Source organism: Triticum aestivum, chromosome 5D (assembly GCF_018294505.1).
Source record: "Triticum aestivum cultivar Chinese Spring chromosome 5D, IWGSC CS RefSeq v2.1, whole genome shotgun sequence".
NCBI lineage: Eukaryota > Viridiplantae > Streptophyta > Magnoliopsida > Poales > Poaceae > Triticum > Triticum aestivum.
The window spans coordinates 113,630,405-113,649,196 of record NC_057808.1 but is presented as its reverse complement, the minus strand read 5'-3'; the positions used below and the strand labels follow the sequence as shown (position 1 = coordinate 113,649,196).

General features: G+C 43.1%; 1 protein-coding gene across 1 annotated transcript; it reads right to left on the bottom strand.

The window, feature by feature from the left end:
• Positions 1–796: 796 nt before the first annotated feature.
• On the bottom strand, positions 797–5,775 carry LOC123119761 (DNA replication licensing factor MCM7). Its single transcript, XM_044539672.1, has 15 exons — positions 5,629–5,775; positions 5,415–5,482; positions 5,242–5,301; positions 4,920–5,149; positions 4,236–4,413; positions 3,907–4,029; positions 3,694–3,783; positions 3,261–3,403; positions 2,990–3,167; positions 2,712–2,903; positions 2,266–2,438; positions 1,975–2,178; positions 1,626–1,791; positions 1,313–1,534; positions 797–1,214 (listed from the first exon to the last, which is right to left on the bottom strand). The coding sequence occupies exons 1-15, from the start codon at positions 5,669–5,671 to the stop codon at positions 1,110–1,112; spliced, it is 2,175 nt and encodes a 724-aa protein (XP_044395607.1). The 5' UTR covers positions 5,672–5,775; the 3' UTR covers positions 797–1,109.
• Positions 5,776–18,792: the final 13,017 nt, after the last annotated feature.

Below are 18,792 nucleotides of genomic sequence, written 5' to 3'. Positions count from 1 at the left end.
TTCTTTTTTATTCTTTCTTGTACATAACTCATTATTCTGGAAATTTATAAAAATCACTGTGGGATGAAATTCCTGCAGTTTGGGGTCAAACACATGAAGATCTTCAATTTCACAAACAGAAGTCCATTTGCACACCGTGCTTTTTGAAACAAAAACAAAAAAACTGTACACATGGTGCTCACCGGCATGTTGGATTGAATTCCAGTAGCCTTAACGGTTCTTGTGCCGAATATGTCTCAAAGCTCAGGTTTCAGGTAACATGTGTGAGCACTCATCTCTTTCTACCAAATATATGTCTCAAAGCTGAGCTTTCAGGTCTCTTTGTCTCTGGTGCTGCTGAGACCGGGGCAGTTCTCCTAAGCCTTCGAGATGAAAATCATGAGATGGACAAGGCACATTGGACGGAATGCAGCCCGGAGACAAGATGCATCCCCCAACGTTCAGCACTGTCTAAGAATTTCATTTTCTATATATATATCTGCACAAACTGTTCGTCTATGTATTATTTTTAAGTAAATTCCACGAACAATTTTGTCCTGAGCAAGTCCCTTTTTTAGGGCGGCTAAAAGTTACTCCCTCGGTTCCATAATTCTTGTCGCGGTTTTAGTTTTAAACTAAAACCACAACAAGAATTATGGAAAGGAGTAATTACTAGGACAGGCATCCTCATTTCTTAGAAAAAGAAGCATGTAACTTTTCTAAACCCAACTTATAACATACTATACATATATTCAGCTCCAAAAACAAAATTCCTACCAGAAATGCCAACCAAGCTTTCATCCTCCAAGCAATTCCATGAGAATCAGCTTAAATAGTCTTTAGCACCAATAGAGCAGCACAAATTCATCATTGTCGGAAAGCGTACAACTAATGGGTAAACAAACATAACAGAGTTACATTTACTACACTCCAGTGTCAACCAATGAAATTGCTGAAGGAGAAAGGCTCCTGCATGGTTCACAGGAACAAATAGCAACAGCTCTACTAGACTAGTACATTTCACGCTACCACTGAAGTCTTTCAATCTTGTTATATCCCAGACAAGGGCATCAGACACCCTAGTCGCGCATCACAATCATCTGATTATGATGGAATGTTCACTTCCCAGATCAGGCGTCGATGAAGTGGATGTCAAAGGTGCTTGGGTGGATCTGCCACACGTTCAAGGATGCATACTCCTCCAGGCACTCCTTCAGCTGAGCCTCACTGTATCCCTGTTTTTACAAACATTCAAGCAGGAGAGAATCTCTGTTAGCAATCATGGCCCAGCAATGGTGGTACCAGTTAATGTAGGCGTAGGCAGAGATTGTACCTTTCTGGAGATCAGGTTAAGAGCATGACCATATTTCACATCCATGCTGCTGGTCCTTGCTGCTTCATCTCTCAGGATGGAGTATATGTCAGAGATCGCATCCAGGCCAGACCGCTGGCGGTCATCAGAGTAGAGCGAGTACTTTGACATCTGCATCAGGCGTAGTGCTTCATCAACATCGCTCTGGGCAACAGTTTCTGAAAATCGAAGTCTTGCCAAGGCCTGAAACAAACCAAGATCATGTTTAAAAAAATACAGATTTTCATAACCTGGTGATCACAGTACAGAAAAGCAGGGTATTAAGTTCACTTACAATAGAAATCCGGACTATGCTCAGAAGTGTCCTAATGGTTGTGTAAGAATGAGGCGCATTTGACTTGGCTTCCTCTTGGCGAATGCTTGAATAGGCAGTTGCAATGTATTCCTCAAGATCTCGAGGAACAGAAGGAGTGACTCTTCTTGCAGCAGATATGTATGCCCTGCAGTCAGGCCAAGACTATTCTTAAACCATGAACAGCAAGAAGGCAAAGATAGTAAAACACTACATAAGCTTTTATTTCAGCTTCCTAGATATTATTTAATTATCCTTAGTATATATACTACACTGATTTCAAGATTCAACAAGATAAAAACTTAATGTAACATGCTTGAAGACTGCTTGCCTAAGAACAGATGGTTCAAGTGCTGTGAACCCAAGTGCTGGCGATTCAAGATTTTGGTGTACATGAACAACATGTCTTGCCATTTCAAGATCATTTTCCATGTCCGCACGATCCAGGATCAACCAAAGGAGGTCGAAACGTGAGAGAAGTGCTGGAGGGAGATTTATGTTCTCAGCTGGGGTCCTCCTCATATCATACCTTCCCCTGAATAGTTGAAAACAATTGCCTTTGTTACCATCACCATATTTTCCAAGCCATTTTCTAGAAGTAAATGTTCAGATCAACTCTTACCATGCTGGATTTGCAGCAGCAAGAACTGCAGTTCTTGCATTAAGAGAGGTGGTGATGCCAGCCTTGGCAATGCTAACTGTTTGCTGCTCCATCACCTCATGAATTGCTGTCCTGTCAGACTCTTCCATTTTGTCAAACTCATCTATTGCACAGATACCCATATCCGCCAGTACCTGAAACCCAAAAGTGCAATATGAGAATTATTATTATTTGAAATGCTGTTATGCGTCAAATGAAGTGTTTTCTGCATGAATGCAATTCCATATGATTGGAGTGGAATGTTTTTACCAACAAAGCAGAAATCTTTTCTGCTGTCAATGAAACTGTTATTCAACAGGTTTTTAAACAGCTCAAATCAGAAACTAAAACAGGCAGCCTTGATTACAACTGAACCGACGCTAAGAGAATACAGTGCAAATGTCATCACCATAAGATCTAAATCTTACCAGTGCCCCTCCCTCAAGGACAAACTCATTTGTAACTGGATCTTTCTGGACAGCAGCAGTAAGACCAACACCACTGCTCCCACGCCCTGTGGTATACACTCCTCTTGGAGCAACATTGATAATATGCTTTAGAAGTTGACTCTTTGCAACACCAGGATCTCCCATCAGGCATATGTGCAGATCTCCTCTGATCTGCAAGTACACAGTTAATTTTGAGTAGTCAGAAAGGAAAAAAAATATTCGGTGCAAGACATTCAAACTACCAATAGGAGGCATACCTTCATGCCATCTCCAAGCTTCCGGTGAGGTGCACCAACGAGTAGCAGCAACAATGCCTTTTTCACGTCTTCATGCCCAAATATTTCAGGTGCCAATGATTTTGATAGCTTACTGTAGATATCACCATCCTCAGCCAATCGGTCAATTTGTTCCTGCTCATCACCCTTAAGTTCGTACCTGCAATAGTTTATAGCAATTTCTAACATCAAATGGTGCCACAGGCAAGGTAAATAGGGCTAGGGTCCATGGAAATAAGATCATAGGCTTTACTCTTCATATTTCTTCTTGAAATGGGTAATAGACATTGCTTCCAAATAGGTATCAGCAACCAATCCTGCTCGCATGGCCCGGAACCCAAAGTAAGGCATGGGGAGGAAAACACCAGACATCTCAACCACGTCTCCAGGTGCCACCTGATAATGGCAACGTTTAGTACTTATTAATGATCATAGGATTTCAACAAATAGCATTTCGGAAGATTACTGAATATCACTCTTCATTCATGAGCTTTTAATATCATTTCTGAGCTTAGAAGTTACTGGAAACTGAATAACAGAAATCCCACTTTGTATGGAAACACATGGATGTAATGGAACATATAAAAATGCATTGATGTAAGCACAAGAGCAGATATGGTGATTTATATGGCCTTACGCAAAAGAGAGTTACTCAAAGCAAAAAAAATAGTGGTCATTTGATTTACCTTTCTTGTCAGCTCTCCTCTGAGATGAGCAGTTAGAGAACGTGGGATGTGGCCCTTTGGTACATGCTCTGCAAGTTCTTGGAGCTTCACCTGCAAGAAAAGGTTACAGTTTTGCAGTTAAGAGGGGAGTATGAATATGATTTCGTTTTGACAAGTTTTTCACCATTAAATAGAGTTAGGTTTGTCCACTGGACTGTGGAGAAGCAATATTACCTCCTGAAACTTAAGGAATTTTGATGCTCGCAGTTGAAGGATCAAATTCCCCTTTGCTTTGTTCAGCTTGCATCGTTGGGATGGACACTCAAAGAGAGGCATAAAGACTCTAGCAGTCACTTCCTGTCACATTCATAGCAACAAATAGAACTTCAGCACTAGTTGTACAGCTCGGTACTCACAAATATTGCATTTCACTATATGTACTGGGATAAATAATATGCAAAATTCTCCTGGCTAATACAATCCAAACTAATATAGGGAGGTCTGTTACAAGGGTTTGACAAATAGGCATATCAGAAACAAGAACCTAAATCAAGATGCAGTACCTGGTATATCTCAAAACCGCACTCTTCACATGTATAAACCGCCACCTGCATCAAGGGCTTCACATCCGAGCAGCGAGTGACAATTCCAGATATTTTCACAAGCTGCCCAATGTGGGATGCCTTCACTTGCCTAAGGGTGAGTGGTGTCACCTTCGAGAATGCCTTGATGTATACCTCACTAGAATGTGAAAAACATTTCATGTTAGACAAAATATAGCAGAAACAAACAACTGGATATACCAGAAGAACATTGTACAGTTGTTCCAATGGATCATTTCTACTGAATTAGGTATCTACAAGCATCGATGAGATCAACAAAACAAGTCTTCGCAAGAATGCGAGATGGCAAATGTTAGAACATATTTAAATATCTTGTCATCTGACAAAATCCATGAAAGCGGATATTGTTTCTGAACAATTTTGCATTAATCACACCAGTCAGTTGGTGGAGCACATTCTACCAAAGCCAGCTAATACCTAAAGTATCATGCCAATACCTAAAGTATCTCCCTTCAAGTTTCAGTTGTTTAAGTAGTTTCAGTTATGCGATATCAGCAAATAATTAGCCAGCTACTGAACTACTACATATCATGCCAATCATAGCCACCAGCCAAATTGGTTAAGAAGAATGAACGGAAACCTAGTTGCGCAAGAAACTTCTAGGGGCAGTACACAGATACTCACAAGAACCGCTTGATTTCCGGCGGCATCCTCTGTAGAGGGTCCGTGCCGTCAGCACCTCCATCAGCCCCTTCATCGACGCGCTGCGTCATCAAGATGTCCCTATCCTCGTCGACAGCGAACGCCTCCGTGGGCTCTGGCATGAGCTCGTCCACGGCCTCGGCGAATATGCCGATGTAGCGCTTGGTGTTCTCGGTGACCCTCTGCAGGAACTCCTCGTCCACATCCTTGTACTGCGCACGCAAAGCAACCGATATCAGATACTGAACCCGCAACCATACCTCTGGAAAAGAAATTAGATCTCGTGGAGGTGGGGAATTCGTACGTGGAACAGGTCGTCCAGCTCGATCTGGGCGGCGCGGATCTTCCGGTTCGCGATGTCTTGCTGGAATTGGAGAGAACGGGGGTCAAATACTTGGATTAACAACAAATCGGTGTGAAATAACTAAGAAATCTCGGATCTCCAGGGCCCTGAAACACGGGGTAAGAGGTGATTACCAGGATGTTCTGGTACTTGGGCTCGCCGTGCGGGCCGGCGAAGTTGGTGAGGAAGTCCTTGGCGAGCGCTGCAGGGGAGAGAAACGAACACCAATAAGCAACACGGCCGTGTGAACCCTTTCTAGAAGCTTCCGAGAACGGGAGGGAAGAGCTCGCGAGAGACGGTTCCAGAGGCTTCCGGTCCGGAGGGACATGCGGGGGTGAGAGAACGTACCTCTTTCCGCCGCGTAGTCGACGGTCTTCGTCCCGGCGGCCATGGCGGCGGCGGCGGCGGCGGGTCGAGGAGGAAAGACGCGGGTCAGAGAAGGGAGGGAAATGAGAGGGTTTGGGGGGAATGGCGGGAAGAGGGGGATAAGAGGAGGGTTTTTGGCGGGAAGGGCGGGGGGCGGCGTGGCGGGAAGACTAAGTGGCTCTTAGTGGGCCCAGATTAAGTGGGCCGGTTGACTGAGCATGGGTCGAACAGCCCATTACGCTAATTAGGTATACCTGGAGTGCCTCCCGGTGTTTCTGGGCGCGACTATGCCAATGGTGCGGCCCAACGCGCGCCGCCTTAAGCGCCGTTAAGTGCTCGTTTTTTCTTTCGTTTTTTCAAAAACAAAATGTTTTTGCATTCTTTTTTCAAAAAAATTATATTTGGAAATAGTCAAACTATATATTACGAAAATCACATTACATAAAAAATTCACAAAATGGTAAACATGCATTTGGGAAATACTATTCAACATGTACAGGAAAATGTTTCAAAGAAAAGTAGATATCAAAACATAAATATGAAAAAATGTTAATCATCTATAAAAATGATCCTTATTTGTACAAAAAAAGTAGAAGGTGTACAAAAGATGTCGTTGGATATATGCCTGCAGCGCCTCCCCGATGTTGCTGGGCGCGACTATGCAAATGGGCCGGCCCAGTGCACGGGGCCTTAAGCGCTCATTTTTTGCCTTTTTGTTTTGGAATTTTGCTTTTTTACATTTATTTATATTTGAAAATATTCAAACTATATATATTAGAAAATCGCTTTACATAGAAACATGAAAATTAATCATGCATTTAAAAAATATTAAACTTGTACAGAACGAAAATTGAAGAAAAAGTATATATCAAAACATAAACATGAAAAAATGTTAATCATGTATTTTAAAATGTTAAATATATATTAAAAAATCTGATGTGTAAAAAAATGTAGAAGATGTGTACATAAGATATTATACATCAATAGAATACTTCAAGAAAATATTAATCATATATTTAAAATGTTAATTGTGTTTATAAAAAAATGTTCTTGGTGCATAGGAAAATATATAATATGCATGAAAGAAAATAAGCAACAAAACAAATATTTGAAAAATGTTAATCCTGTATTTAAACGAGATTTACACCTCATACAGAGCTTCGGTCAATTCTTTTGAAAGGATCTTTTCCTAGCTCGAAAGTGTCCGCCCTTTTTCCACTCCGTCCCAAAGACTAATTCAGACTATTAAACGTGTATCAAAAAATATACCTGGCATATAAAAAAATGTAAACTTGTGTCCAAAAAGGCCTGAAGAAAATGGAGAAAGAAACAAAAGAAAAACTGGAAAAAATAAAACTTAAGGAAAAAAACAATGCGTGAAGCAAAGTAAACAAAAAGACAGAGCAAACCATTTAAGAAACAAAAAACGAAGTATAACAAAGAAAAAATAATACTAGAGGAAACAGGTACATAAATTAAAACAGATGGAAAAGTAAAACAAAAGAAAAACTGAAACAAGCACAGCGACCAGGATGATCAAACAAACGCACGGCTGCAAAAACATGCTACTGGGTCGACCCATTCATGTGAAGGCTAGGGGAGCTACCGGTATAAGCGACCTATAGCTCCCGCGGGTGTTTCTGTTTGACGCACTTTGCGTCAAACTTTCGAGGAAACGCACAGCAATGACAATGAGCGGGGCAACTGGGCCGGGCCATTTGTAAGTAGCAAGTGTACAACTCAGGAACCAGTTTTGGGAACCTTTTAGAAGGTTCTTGTTTGGTATCTTCTATATCTAAATAGCTAGCCCCCACTAACATATTTCTCTCAACAAGCAGGCCACCTCATCATTTACATGCATAGGAAAGGCCGACCTCAACATGCAACTATGTATATTAAAAATCCACCACAACAAGCATGCATGTAAAATTCCATTCTATTATGGTATTAAATTTAATTCTTATATAATTTTAAAAACTATTATTTCAAATATTCATGTTCCATATAGCCAAAATCTCACTAAAATACTGCAAAAAAATCTCGCAACAACGTGCGGGGCATCATCTAGTTTTACATGTTTTAGCAGCCTAGGTTCCGGTCTGGTTTGGTCTTTTTATGTTTGTTCTTTTCCGGTTTTTCTCTTCTTTTTTAAAAAATTTGAACAATAATTGGCAATTTAAAATTTTGACATGTTTTTTGAAAACAAGCAATTTTTTGAAATTTCAAAGAAATGCCTTCTAATAAATTATAATTACAAAACTTGTAAGAATTTTCCAAAAAAAAGCTCGGATTTAAAAGCATAATTAAAATCTTTTACCATGTGTTCAAAATGTTCTCAAATGATTTTAGTACTTTTTAATATATTTTTTCATACTTTGTCAAAAAACTGAACGAAGATAAAGAAACCGATGCAGTACGAAAACTGCTAACCCAGAAACCAGAAAATGTGTATGCCGGGTACGTGACCGTCCCGGTCGGGGCCGCCCTGTGTGTCTGGCCACCTATTTGACGAAATACACATCAAGTAGGGGCTCCCCACCTCCCCGGCGCTTTAGGCGCCTCAAAGCGTCCCTGGCGCTTGCGCACCATAGGTTGGTCGCGTCCAATTTGATTGCTTGCCTTCATTCTTTTCGGTCGGCTTTTAATATCATAGTTCTAATGTCTCACAAAAAAGACCAGCTCCGTTTTTTGCGTTAAATATAAAACGGTTTGCGGATTTGTAAAAAGTTAAATGAGTTCAAAAATGTGTGTGAGTTTGAAAATATGTTCGTAAATTTTTAGAGTAAAAATGTTCATGGGTTTGAAAAGTATTCATAAATTTAATAAGTTCATGAACTCAAAAAATATTCATGAAATTCAAACATACTCACAAATTCAATCAATGTCATGGATTTGAAAAACGCTCGTGAGTTTTAAAAGTTCAAGAATTTTAAAATTTTAGGAAATTTGAAAATACTAATTTCATAAAAATGAAAAACAAACAAAGCCGAGTGAAAAAAAAAGGGAAAACAAAAAAGAAAAATGAATAAATGAATAAAAAGGTAGAAAAAGAAAAAAAAAGGTTCGACCCTACGGTCATCCCATGAATACTACACCAACACCACAAGCGCCAAATTGGACCAATGTCTACAACTATTGAAACCGAGTTTATCTCTCTTCTCTTTGAGCAACTCATACGTCTCCATCATATCTATAATTTTTTATTATTTCATGCTATTATATTATCTGTTTTGGATGTTTTATATGCATTAATATGCTATTTAATATGATTTCTGGGACTAACCTATTAACCTAGAGCTCAGTGTCAGTTCCTGTTTTTTTTCTTGTTTTAGAGTTTCGCAGAAAATGAATACCAAACGGAGTCCAAACGGAATAAAACTTTCGCGATGATTTTTCTTGGACCAGAATACACCCAGGAGACTTGGAGTGCAAGTCAGAAGAGCCACGAGGCGGCCACAAGGGTGGAGGGCGCGCCCAGGGGGTAGGGCGCGCCCCCCGACCTTATGGGCCCCTCGGTGACCCCCTGACCTAGATCTTCCTCCCATATATTCTCAAATATCCCAAAAACTTCCAGGGGAGCCATGAAACCACTTTTCCACCGCTGCAACCTTCTGTACCCGTGAGATCCCATCTAGGGGCCTTTTCCGGCATCCTGCTAAAGGGGGATTCGATCACGGATGGCTTCTATATCAACACCATTGCCTCTCCGATGAAGCGTGAATAGTTTACCATAGACCTACGGGGCCATAGCTAGTAGCTAGATGGCTTCTTCTCTCTCTCTCTTTGATTCTCAATACAAAGTTCTCCTCGATGTTCTTGGAGATCTATTCGATGTAATACCTTTTTGCGGTGTGTTTGCCGAGATCCGATGAATTGTGGATTTATGATCAGCTTATCTATGAATATCATTTGAATCTCCTCTGGATTCTTTTATGCATGATTTGATATCTTTGCAAGTCTCTTCGAACTATCAATTTGGTTTGGCCAACTAGATTGGTTTTTCTTGCAATGGGAGAAGTGATTAGCTTTGGGTTCAATCTTACGGTGTCCTTTCCGAGTGACAGTAGGGGCAGCAAGGCACATAGTGTATTGTTGCCATCGAGGATAAAAAGATGGGGTTTTCATCATATTGCTTGAGTTAATTCCTCTACATCATGTCATCTTTCTTAATGCGTTACTCCGTTCTTTATGAACTTAATACTCTAGATGCATGCTGGATAGTGGTCGATGTGTGGAGTAATAGTAGTAGATGCAGAATCGTTTCGGTCTACTTGACACGGACGTGATGCCTATATTCATGATCATTGCCTTAGATATCGTCATAAATTTGCGCTTTTTTATCAATTGCTCGGCAGTAATTTGTTCACCCACCGTAATAATTTCTATCTTAAGAGAAGCCTCTAGTGAAACATATGGCCCCCGGGTCTATTTGCCATCATATAAGTTTCCGATCTACAATTCTAGTTTCCTAATTTCTTTGCAATCTTTTACTTTCCGTTCCATAAACCAAAAATACCAAAAATATTACTTTGTCGTTTATCCATCTATATTAGATCTCACTTTGCAAATAACCGTGAAGGGATTGACAACCCCTTTATCGCGTTGGGTGCAAGTTGGTGTTTGTTTGTGTAGGTATTCGGTGGCTTGTTGCGTTGTCTCCTACTGGATTGATACCTTGGTTCTCAAAAGCTGAGGGAAATATTTACTCTACTTTGCTGCATCACCCTTTCCTCTTCAAGGAAAAAATCAATGCAAGCTCAAGAGGTAGCAGCAACCTATGTATCCGAATGAGATATGACTACTACCTCAAGCGAAAAATCCTTTGCATACTTATATACCAAGGAGACACCCATGGATAAGTAATTGATCATGGCCAAGCTAGGATGGGAGCGAAGCAAGGAGTGGAGGAGAAAAAGCAGCTCCTTCACTTGGTCGGGCATCCGGACACCAACCCGTACGATCCAGGCAACGACCGAACCCCAGTCCGGATGTCCGGGAAGGCAACAAAAGGTTTATAGCAAACCTGGGCCATCCGGGTTCCGATCCGGATAATCCGGCCAATGCCCGAACGTCCGGATAACAACCCTGACGATCATGCCCTTCCCGCATGCAGTTCGGCCTGAGTGGCCAGGTATCCCTCTCTCTCTCTCTCCCCTAAGCTGACTCAGACTATAAATAGACGCCCCCTCCTCACTCCTAAGGTAAGCAAATCATTTTAGACTAAACTCAGAGAACTTTGCTCATCTACCCATCTACATTGGAGACCAAGGCCTCCTTTGGAGAAGAATCCCTAGGGATATCCAAGACCTCCCTTCCTCTTGTGGGTTGGACAAGACTATCTACCCTAAGACCTCATATCCTCTGGGCACATGCCTTATTGCATTAACGTCAACGCTCGTCGCTTTCTTTTCTCCGAGTCTGAATCGCCACAGCCCGTTCGGTCGGGGACGCTGGGCGTGGAACAGCTTGGTGCCCACTCTTTGTTCATTGGTATGTCTCGGTGGGGCGAGCTTGTGTACGAAAATATAGACATAGAGATGATGGAGATGATCCACGGCGGAGGGGGCGAAGGTTGTTTTGAGGATGGCCAGCTGGATGACTCGGAGTCGGAGGTACATGCCCAGCAGCCGGGAACATACACACAACTCGGCTTGTACACGCAGTCGAGCACGCAGTCAGGCACGTGCACTGGCTAGTCAGATTCATACACTGGTCGGCAGGAGCGGGACGACGACAACGAGCTTGATAATTTGCAGCCGATCTAGAGAAGAAAGGTAGAGGAGAACGCTTCAACACGTGAGAGAACGAGTTATTGTACGATGCGTGGTTGGCCACTAGCATCGATCCTATCCATGACACGGGTCAAAAGTGTGCAACACTTTGGGCCAACATTCATATTTGATTCCATGAGCACAAGCATTTCAAGCCCTACCATGACGAACTCATCCGCAACCGTAGGACAAAGTTGCTCAATCATCGATGCTACACCATCTAAGAGGTTGCGTGTGTTGGGGAACGTAGTAATAATTCAAAAAAATTCCTACGTGTCACCAAGATCAATCTAGGAGAGGCTATCAACGAGAGAGAGAGAGATAGAGGGAGTGCATCTTCATACCCTTGAAGATCGCTAAGCGGAAGTGTTACAAGAACGCGGTTGATGGAGTCATACTCGCAACGATTCAAATCGTGGAAGATCCGATCCAAGTGCCGAACGGACGGCACCTCTGCGTTCAACACACGTACAGCCCGGGGAAGTCTCCTCCTTCTTGATCCAGCAAGGGGAGAGGAGAAGTTGAGGGAGAGCTCCGGCAGCACGACGGCGTGGTGGTGGAGCTTGCAATTCTCCGACAGGGCTTCGCCAAGCACTACGGAGGAGGAGGAGGTGTTGGAAAGGGGGAGGGATGCACCAGGGGAAGGGTGCGGATGCCCTCCCACCCCCCTCTATTTATAGGGTGAAGGGAGAGGGGACCGCCCCCATAGATGTATCTAGAGGGGGGCGGCGGCCAAGGGGGGACTTGCCCCCCAAGTTTGGTGGGAGGCGCCCCCACCCCCTAGGGTTTCTATCCCTAGGCACCTTGGGCCCTTAGGGGGCACACCAGCCCACTAGGGGGCTGGTTCCCACCCTTGTTCAGCCCATTAAGTCCCCCAAGGCAGGTGGCCCCACCCGGTGGACCCCCGGACACCTTTCGGTGGTCCCGGTACAATACCGATAACCCCCGAAACCATTTCGGTGACTGAAACTAGACTTCCCATATATAGGTCTTTACCTCCGGACCATTCCGGAACTCCTCGTGACATCCGGGACTCCGAACAACCTTCGGTAACCACATACAATTTCCCATAACAACTCTAGCGTCATCGAACCTTAAGTGTGTAGACCCTACGGGTTCGGGAACCATGCAGACATGACCGAGACATCTCTCCGGCCAATAACCAACAGCGGGATCTGGATACCCATGTTGGCTCCCACATCTTCCACGATGATCTCATCGGATGAACCACGATGTCGGGGATTCAATCAATCCCGTATACAATTCCCTTTGTCCATCGGTATGTTACTTGCCCGAGATTCGATCGTCGGTATCCCCATACCTCGTTCAATCTCGTTACCGGCAAGTCTCTTTACTCGTTCTGTAACGCATGATCCCGTGACCAACTCCTTAGTCACATTGAGCTCATTATGATGATGCATTACCGAGTGGGCCCAGAGACACCTCTCCGTCATACGGAGTGACAAATCCCAGTCTCGATTCGTGCCAACCCAACAGACACTTTTGGAGATACCTTTAGTGTACCTTTATAGCCACCCAGTTACGTTGTGACGTTTGGTACACCCAAAGCATTCCTACGGTATCCGGGAGTTGCACAATCTCATAGTCTAAGGAAACGATACTTGACATTAGAAAAGCTCTAGCAAAATGAACTACACGATCTTGTGCTATGCTTAGGATTGGGTGTTGTCCATCGCATCATTCTCCTAATGATGTGATCCTGTTATCAACGACATCCAATGTCCATGGTCAGGAAACCATGACCATCTATTGATCAACGAGCTAGTCAACTAGAGGCTTACTAGGGACATATTATGCTCTATGTATTCACACATGTATTACGGTTTCCGGTTAATACAATTATAGCATGAAGAATAGACAATTATCATGAACAAGGAAATATAATAATAACCAATTTATTATTGCCTCGAGGGCATATTTCCAACAGTCTCCCACTTGCACTAGAGTCAATAATCTAGTTACATTTTGATGAATCGAACACCCATAGAGTTCTGGTGTTGATCATGTTTTCCTCGTGGAAGAGGTTTAGTCAACGGATCCGCGACATTCAGATCTGTATGCACTTTACAAATATCTATATCTCCATCTTGAATATATTCATGAATGGAGTTGAAGCGACGCTTGATATGCCTGGTCTTCTTGTGAAACCTGGGCTCCTTGGCAAGGGCAATAGCTCCGGTGTTGTCACAGAAGAGAGTCATCGGGCCCGACACATTGGGAATAACTCCTAGGTCAGTGACTGCCCCACCATTCAAAATGTACACGTATCCGGTTTGTGACTTGGAGTCATCCAGATCTGTGTCGAAGCTAGCATCGACGTAACCCTTTACGACGAGCTCTTCGTCACCTCCATAAATGAGAAACATATCCTTAGTCCTTTTCAGGTACTTTAGGATATTCTTGACCGCTGTCCAGTGTTCCATGCCGGGATTACTTTGGTACCTCCCTACCAAACTTACGACAAGGTTCACATCAGGTCTGGTACACAGCATGTCATACATAATAGACCCTATGGCTGAGGCATAGGGGGTGACACTCATCTTTTCTCTATCTTCTGCCGAGGTCGAGCATTGAGCCGTGCTCAATCTCACACCTTGCAATACAGGCAAGAACCCCTTCTTGGACTGATCCATATTGAACTTCTTCAATATCTTGTCAAGGTATGTGCTTTGCGAAAGACCAATGAGGCATCTCGATCTATCTCTATAGATCTTGATGCCTAATATGTAAGTAGCTTCTCCAAGGTCCTTCATTGAAAAACACTTATTCAAGTAGGCCTTTATGCTTTCCAAAAGTTCTATATCATTTCCCATCAATAGTATGTCATCCACATATAATATGAGAAATGCTATAGAGCTCCCACTCACTTTCTTGTAAACACAAGCTTCTCCATAAGTCTGCGTAAACCCAAACGCTTTGATCATCTCATCAAAGCGAATGTTCCAACTCCGAGATGCTTGCACCAGCCCATAGATGGAGCGCGGGAGCTTGCATACCTTGTCAGCATTCTTAGCATCGACAAAACCTTCTGGCTGCATCATATACAATTCTTCCTCAAGAAAACCATTAAGGAATGTCGTTTTGACGTCCATTTGCCATATCTCATAATCGTAGAATGCGGCAATTGCTAACATGATTCGGACAGACTTCAGCTTCGCTACGGATGAGAAGGTCTCATCGTAGTCAACCCCTTGAACTTGTTGATAACCCTTAGCGATAAGCCGAGCCTTATAGATGGTCACATTACCATCCGCGTCAGTCTTCTTCTTAAAGATCCATTTATTCTCTATGGTTTTCTGATCATCAGGCAAGTCTGTCAAAGTCCATACTTCGTTTTCATACATGGAGCCTATCTCGGATTTCATGGCCTCAAGCCATTTGTTGGGATCCGGGCCCGCCATCGCTTCTTCATAGTTCAAAGGTTCATCGTTGTCTAAGAACATGATTTCTAGGACAGAGTTGCCGTACCACTCTGGTGCGGAACGTGTCCTCATGGACCTACGAAGTTCAGTAACTTGATCCAAAGTTTCATGATCATTATCATTAACTTCCTCTCTAGTCGGTGCAGGCACCACAGAAACATCTTCCTGAGTTGCGCTACTCTCCGGTTCAAGAGGGAGTACCTCATCAAGTTCTACTTTCCTCCCACTTACTTCTTTCGAGAGAAACTCTTTCTCCAGAAAGGACCCATTCTTGGCAACAAAGATCTTGCCTTCAGATCTGAGGTAGAAGGTATACCCAACAGTTTCCTTAGGGTATCCTATGAAGACGCAATTTTCCGACTTGGGTTCGAGCTTTTCAGGTTGAAGTTTCTTGACATAAGCATCGCATCCCCAAACTTTCAGAAATGATAGCTTAGGTTTCTTCCCAAACCATAATTCATATGGTGTCATCTCAAAGGATTTCGACGGGGCCCTATTTAAAGTGAATGCGGCAGTCTCTAAAGCATAACCCCAAAATGATAGTGGTAGATCGGTAAGAGACATCATAGATCGCACCATATCCAATAGAATGCAATTACGACATTCGGACACACCATTACACTGAGGTGTTCCAGCCGGCATGAGTTGTGAAACAATTCCACATTTCCTTAGGTGCGTACCAAACTCATGACTCAAATATTCTCCTCCACGATCTGATCGTAAGAACTTTATTTTCCTGTCACGTTGATTCTCTACCTCACTATGAAATTCCTTGAACTTTTAAAAGGTCTCAGACTTGTGTTTCATTAAGTAGACATACCCATATCTACTTAAGTCATTAGTGAGGGTGAGAACATAACGATAGCCACCGCGAGCCTCAACGCTCATTGGACCGCATACATCAGTATGTATTATTTCCAACAAGCTGGTTGCTCGCTCCATTGTTCCGGAGAACGGAGTCTTGGTCATTTTGCCCATGAGGCATGGTTCGCACGTGTCAAATGATTCATACTCAAGAGACTCCAAAAGTCCATCTGCATGGAGTTTCTTCATGTGTTTGACAATGTGACCAAGGTGGCAGTGCCACAAGTATGTGGGACTATCATTATCAACCTTACATCTTTTGGTATTCACACTATGAATATGTGTAACATCACGTTTGAGATTCAATAAAAATAAACCATTGACTAGCGGGGCATGACCATAAAACATATCTCTCATATAAATAGAAAAACCATTATTCTCGGATTTAAATGAGTAGCCATCTCGCATCAAATGAGATCCAGATACATTGTTCATGCTCAAAGCTAGCACTAAATAACAATTATTGAGGTTCAAAACTAATCCCGTAGGTAAATGTAGAGGTAGCGTGTCGACGGCGATCACATCGACCTTGGAACCATTCCCGATGCGCATGGTCACCTCGTCCTTCGCCAAACTCCGCTTATTCCGCAACTCCTGTTTTGAGTTACAAATATGAGCAACCGCACCGGTATCAAATACCCAGGAGCTACTATGAGTGCTGGTAAGGTACACATCAATAACATGTATATCATATATACCTTTGGTGTTGCCGGCCTTCTTATCCGCTAAGTACTTGGGGCAGTTCCGCTTCCAGTGACCATTTCCCTTGCAATAAAAGCACCGAGTCTCGGGCTTGGGTCCATTCTTTGGCTTCTTCCCAGCAACTGATTTACCGGGCGCGGCAACCCCCTTGCCGTCCTTCTTGAAGTTCTTGTTATCCTTGCCTTTCTTGAAACTAGTGGTCTTATTCACCATCAACACTTGATGTTCCTTTTTGATCTCCACCTCTGCTGATTTCAGCATTGAATATAACTCAGGAATGGTCTTTTCCATCCCTTGCATATTGTAGTTCATCACGAAGCTCTTGTAGCTAGGTGGAAGTGACTGGAGGATTTTGTCAGTGACCGAGTCATCTGGAAGATTAACTCCCAGTTGAGACAAGCGGTTGTGCAACCCAGACATCTTGAGTATATGCTCACTGACAGAACTGTTTTCCTCCATCTTACAACTGTAGAACTTGTCAGAGACTTCATATCTCTCGACCCGGGCATGAGCTTGGAAAACCATTTTCAGCTCTTGGAACATCTCATATGATCCGTGCAGCTCAAAACGCTTTTGGAGCCCCGGTTCTAAGCTGTAAAGCATGTCGCACTAAACCAGGGAGTAATCATCACTACGCGACTACCAGGCGTTCATAACATCTTGAGTTGCTGGGAAAATGGGTGCTTCACCTAGCGGTGCTTCAAGGACATATGCTTTCTTGGCAGCTATGAGGATGATCCTCAAGTTACGGACCTGATACGTCCATTTTGCATCATGCTTTTATATCGATATTTATTGCATTACGGGCTGTTATTACACGTTATGTCACAATACTTATGCCTATTCTCTCTTATTTTACAAGGTTTACATGAAGAGGGAGAATGCCGACAGCTGGAATTCTGGGCTAGAAAAGGAGCAAATATTAGAGACCTATTCTGCACAACTCCAAAAGTCCTGAAACTTCACCGAAGTCATTTTTGGAATTAATAAAAAATACTAAGCGAAGAAAATACCAGAGGGGGCCCACACCCTGTCCACGAGGGTGGGGGGCGCGCCCTACCCCCCTGGGCACACCCTCCTGCCTCGTGGACCCCTGGCAGGCCCCCGGTGCCCATCTTCTGCTATATGAAGTCTTTTACCCTGGAAAAAATCATAAGCAAGCTTTCGGGAAGAAACTCCGCCGCCACGAGGCGGAACAAATCTAGGGCTCCGGCACAGCTGTTCTGTCGGGGAAACTTCCCTTCGGGAGGGGGAAATCATCGCCATCGTCATCACCAATAATCCTCTCATCGGGAGGGGGTCAATATCCATCAACATCTTCACCAACACCATCTCCTCTCAAACCCTAGTTCATCTCTTGTATCCAATCTTTGTCCCAAAGCCTGAGATTGTTACCTGTGGGTTGCTAGTAGTGTTGATTACTCCTTATAGTTGATGCTAGTTGGTTTATTTGGTGGAAGATCATATGTTCAGATCCATTATGCATATTATTACCCCTCTGATTATGAACATGAATATGATTTGTGAGTAGTTACGTTTGTTCCTGAGGACATGGGAGAAGTCTTGCTATAAGTAGTCATGTGAATTTGGTATTCGTTCAACATTTTGATGAGATGTATGTTGTCTCTCCTCTAGTGGTGTTATGTGAACGTCGACTACATGACACTTCACCATTATTTGGGCCTAGAGGAAGGCATTGGGAAGTAATAAGTAGATGATGGGTTGCTAGAGTGACAGAAGCTTAAACCCTAGTTTATGCGTTGCTTCATAAGGGGTTGATTTGGATCCATATGTTTCATGCAATGGTTAGGTTTACCTTAATACTTCTTTTGTAGTTGCGGATGCTTGCAATAGGGGTTAATCATAAGTGAGATGCTTGTCCAAGTAAGTACAGCACCCAAGCACCGGTCCACCCACATACCAAATTATCAAAGTAACGAACGCGAATCATATGAGCGTGATGAAAACTAGCTTGACGACAATTCCCATGTGTCCTCGGGAGCACTTTTCTCTATATAAGAGTTTGTCCAGGCTTGTCCTTTGCTACAAAAAGGATTGGGCCATCTTGCTGCACCTTGTTTACTTTCATTACTTGTTACCCGTTACAAATTACCTTATCACAAAACTATCTGTTACCGATAACTTCAGTGCTTGCAGATACCTTGCTGAAAACCGCTTATCATTTCCTTCTGCTCCTCGTTGGGTTCAACACTCTTACTTATCGAAAGGACTACGACAGATCCCCTATACTTGTGGGTCATCAAGACTCTTTTCTGGCGCCGTTGCCGGGGAGTGAAGCGCCTTTGGTAGGTGGAATTTGGTAAGGAAAAATTTATATAGTGTGCTAAAATTTACTGTCACTTGTT

What these genes read in the sequence shown, in the direction of transcription:
- LOC123119761 (XM_044539672.1), bottom strand. Translation starts at nt 5,671, where the DNA reads ATGGCCGCCGGGACGAAGACCGTCGACTACGCGGCGGAAAGAG. An exon ending in GCATAGTCCGGATTTCTATT is followed by an intron (nt 1,535 to 1,625) that starts GTAAGTGAACTT and finishes GGTTTGTTTCAG; the next exon opens with GCCTTGGCAAGACTTCGATT. An exon ending in TTAACCTGATCTCCAGAAAG is followed by an intron (nt 1,215 to 1,312) that starts GTACAATCTCTG and finishes TTGTAAAAACAG; the next exon opens with GGATACAGTGAGGCTCAGCT.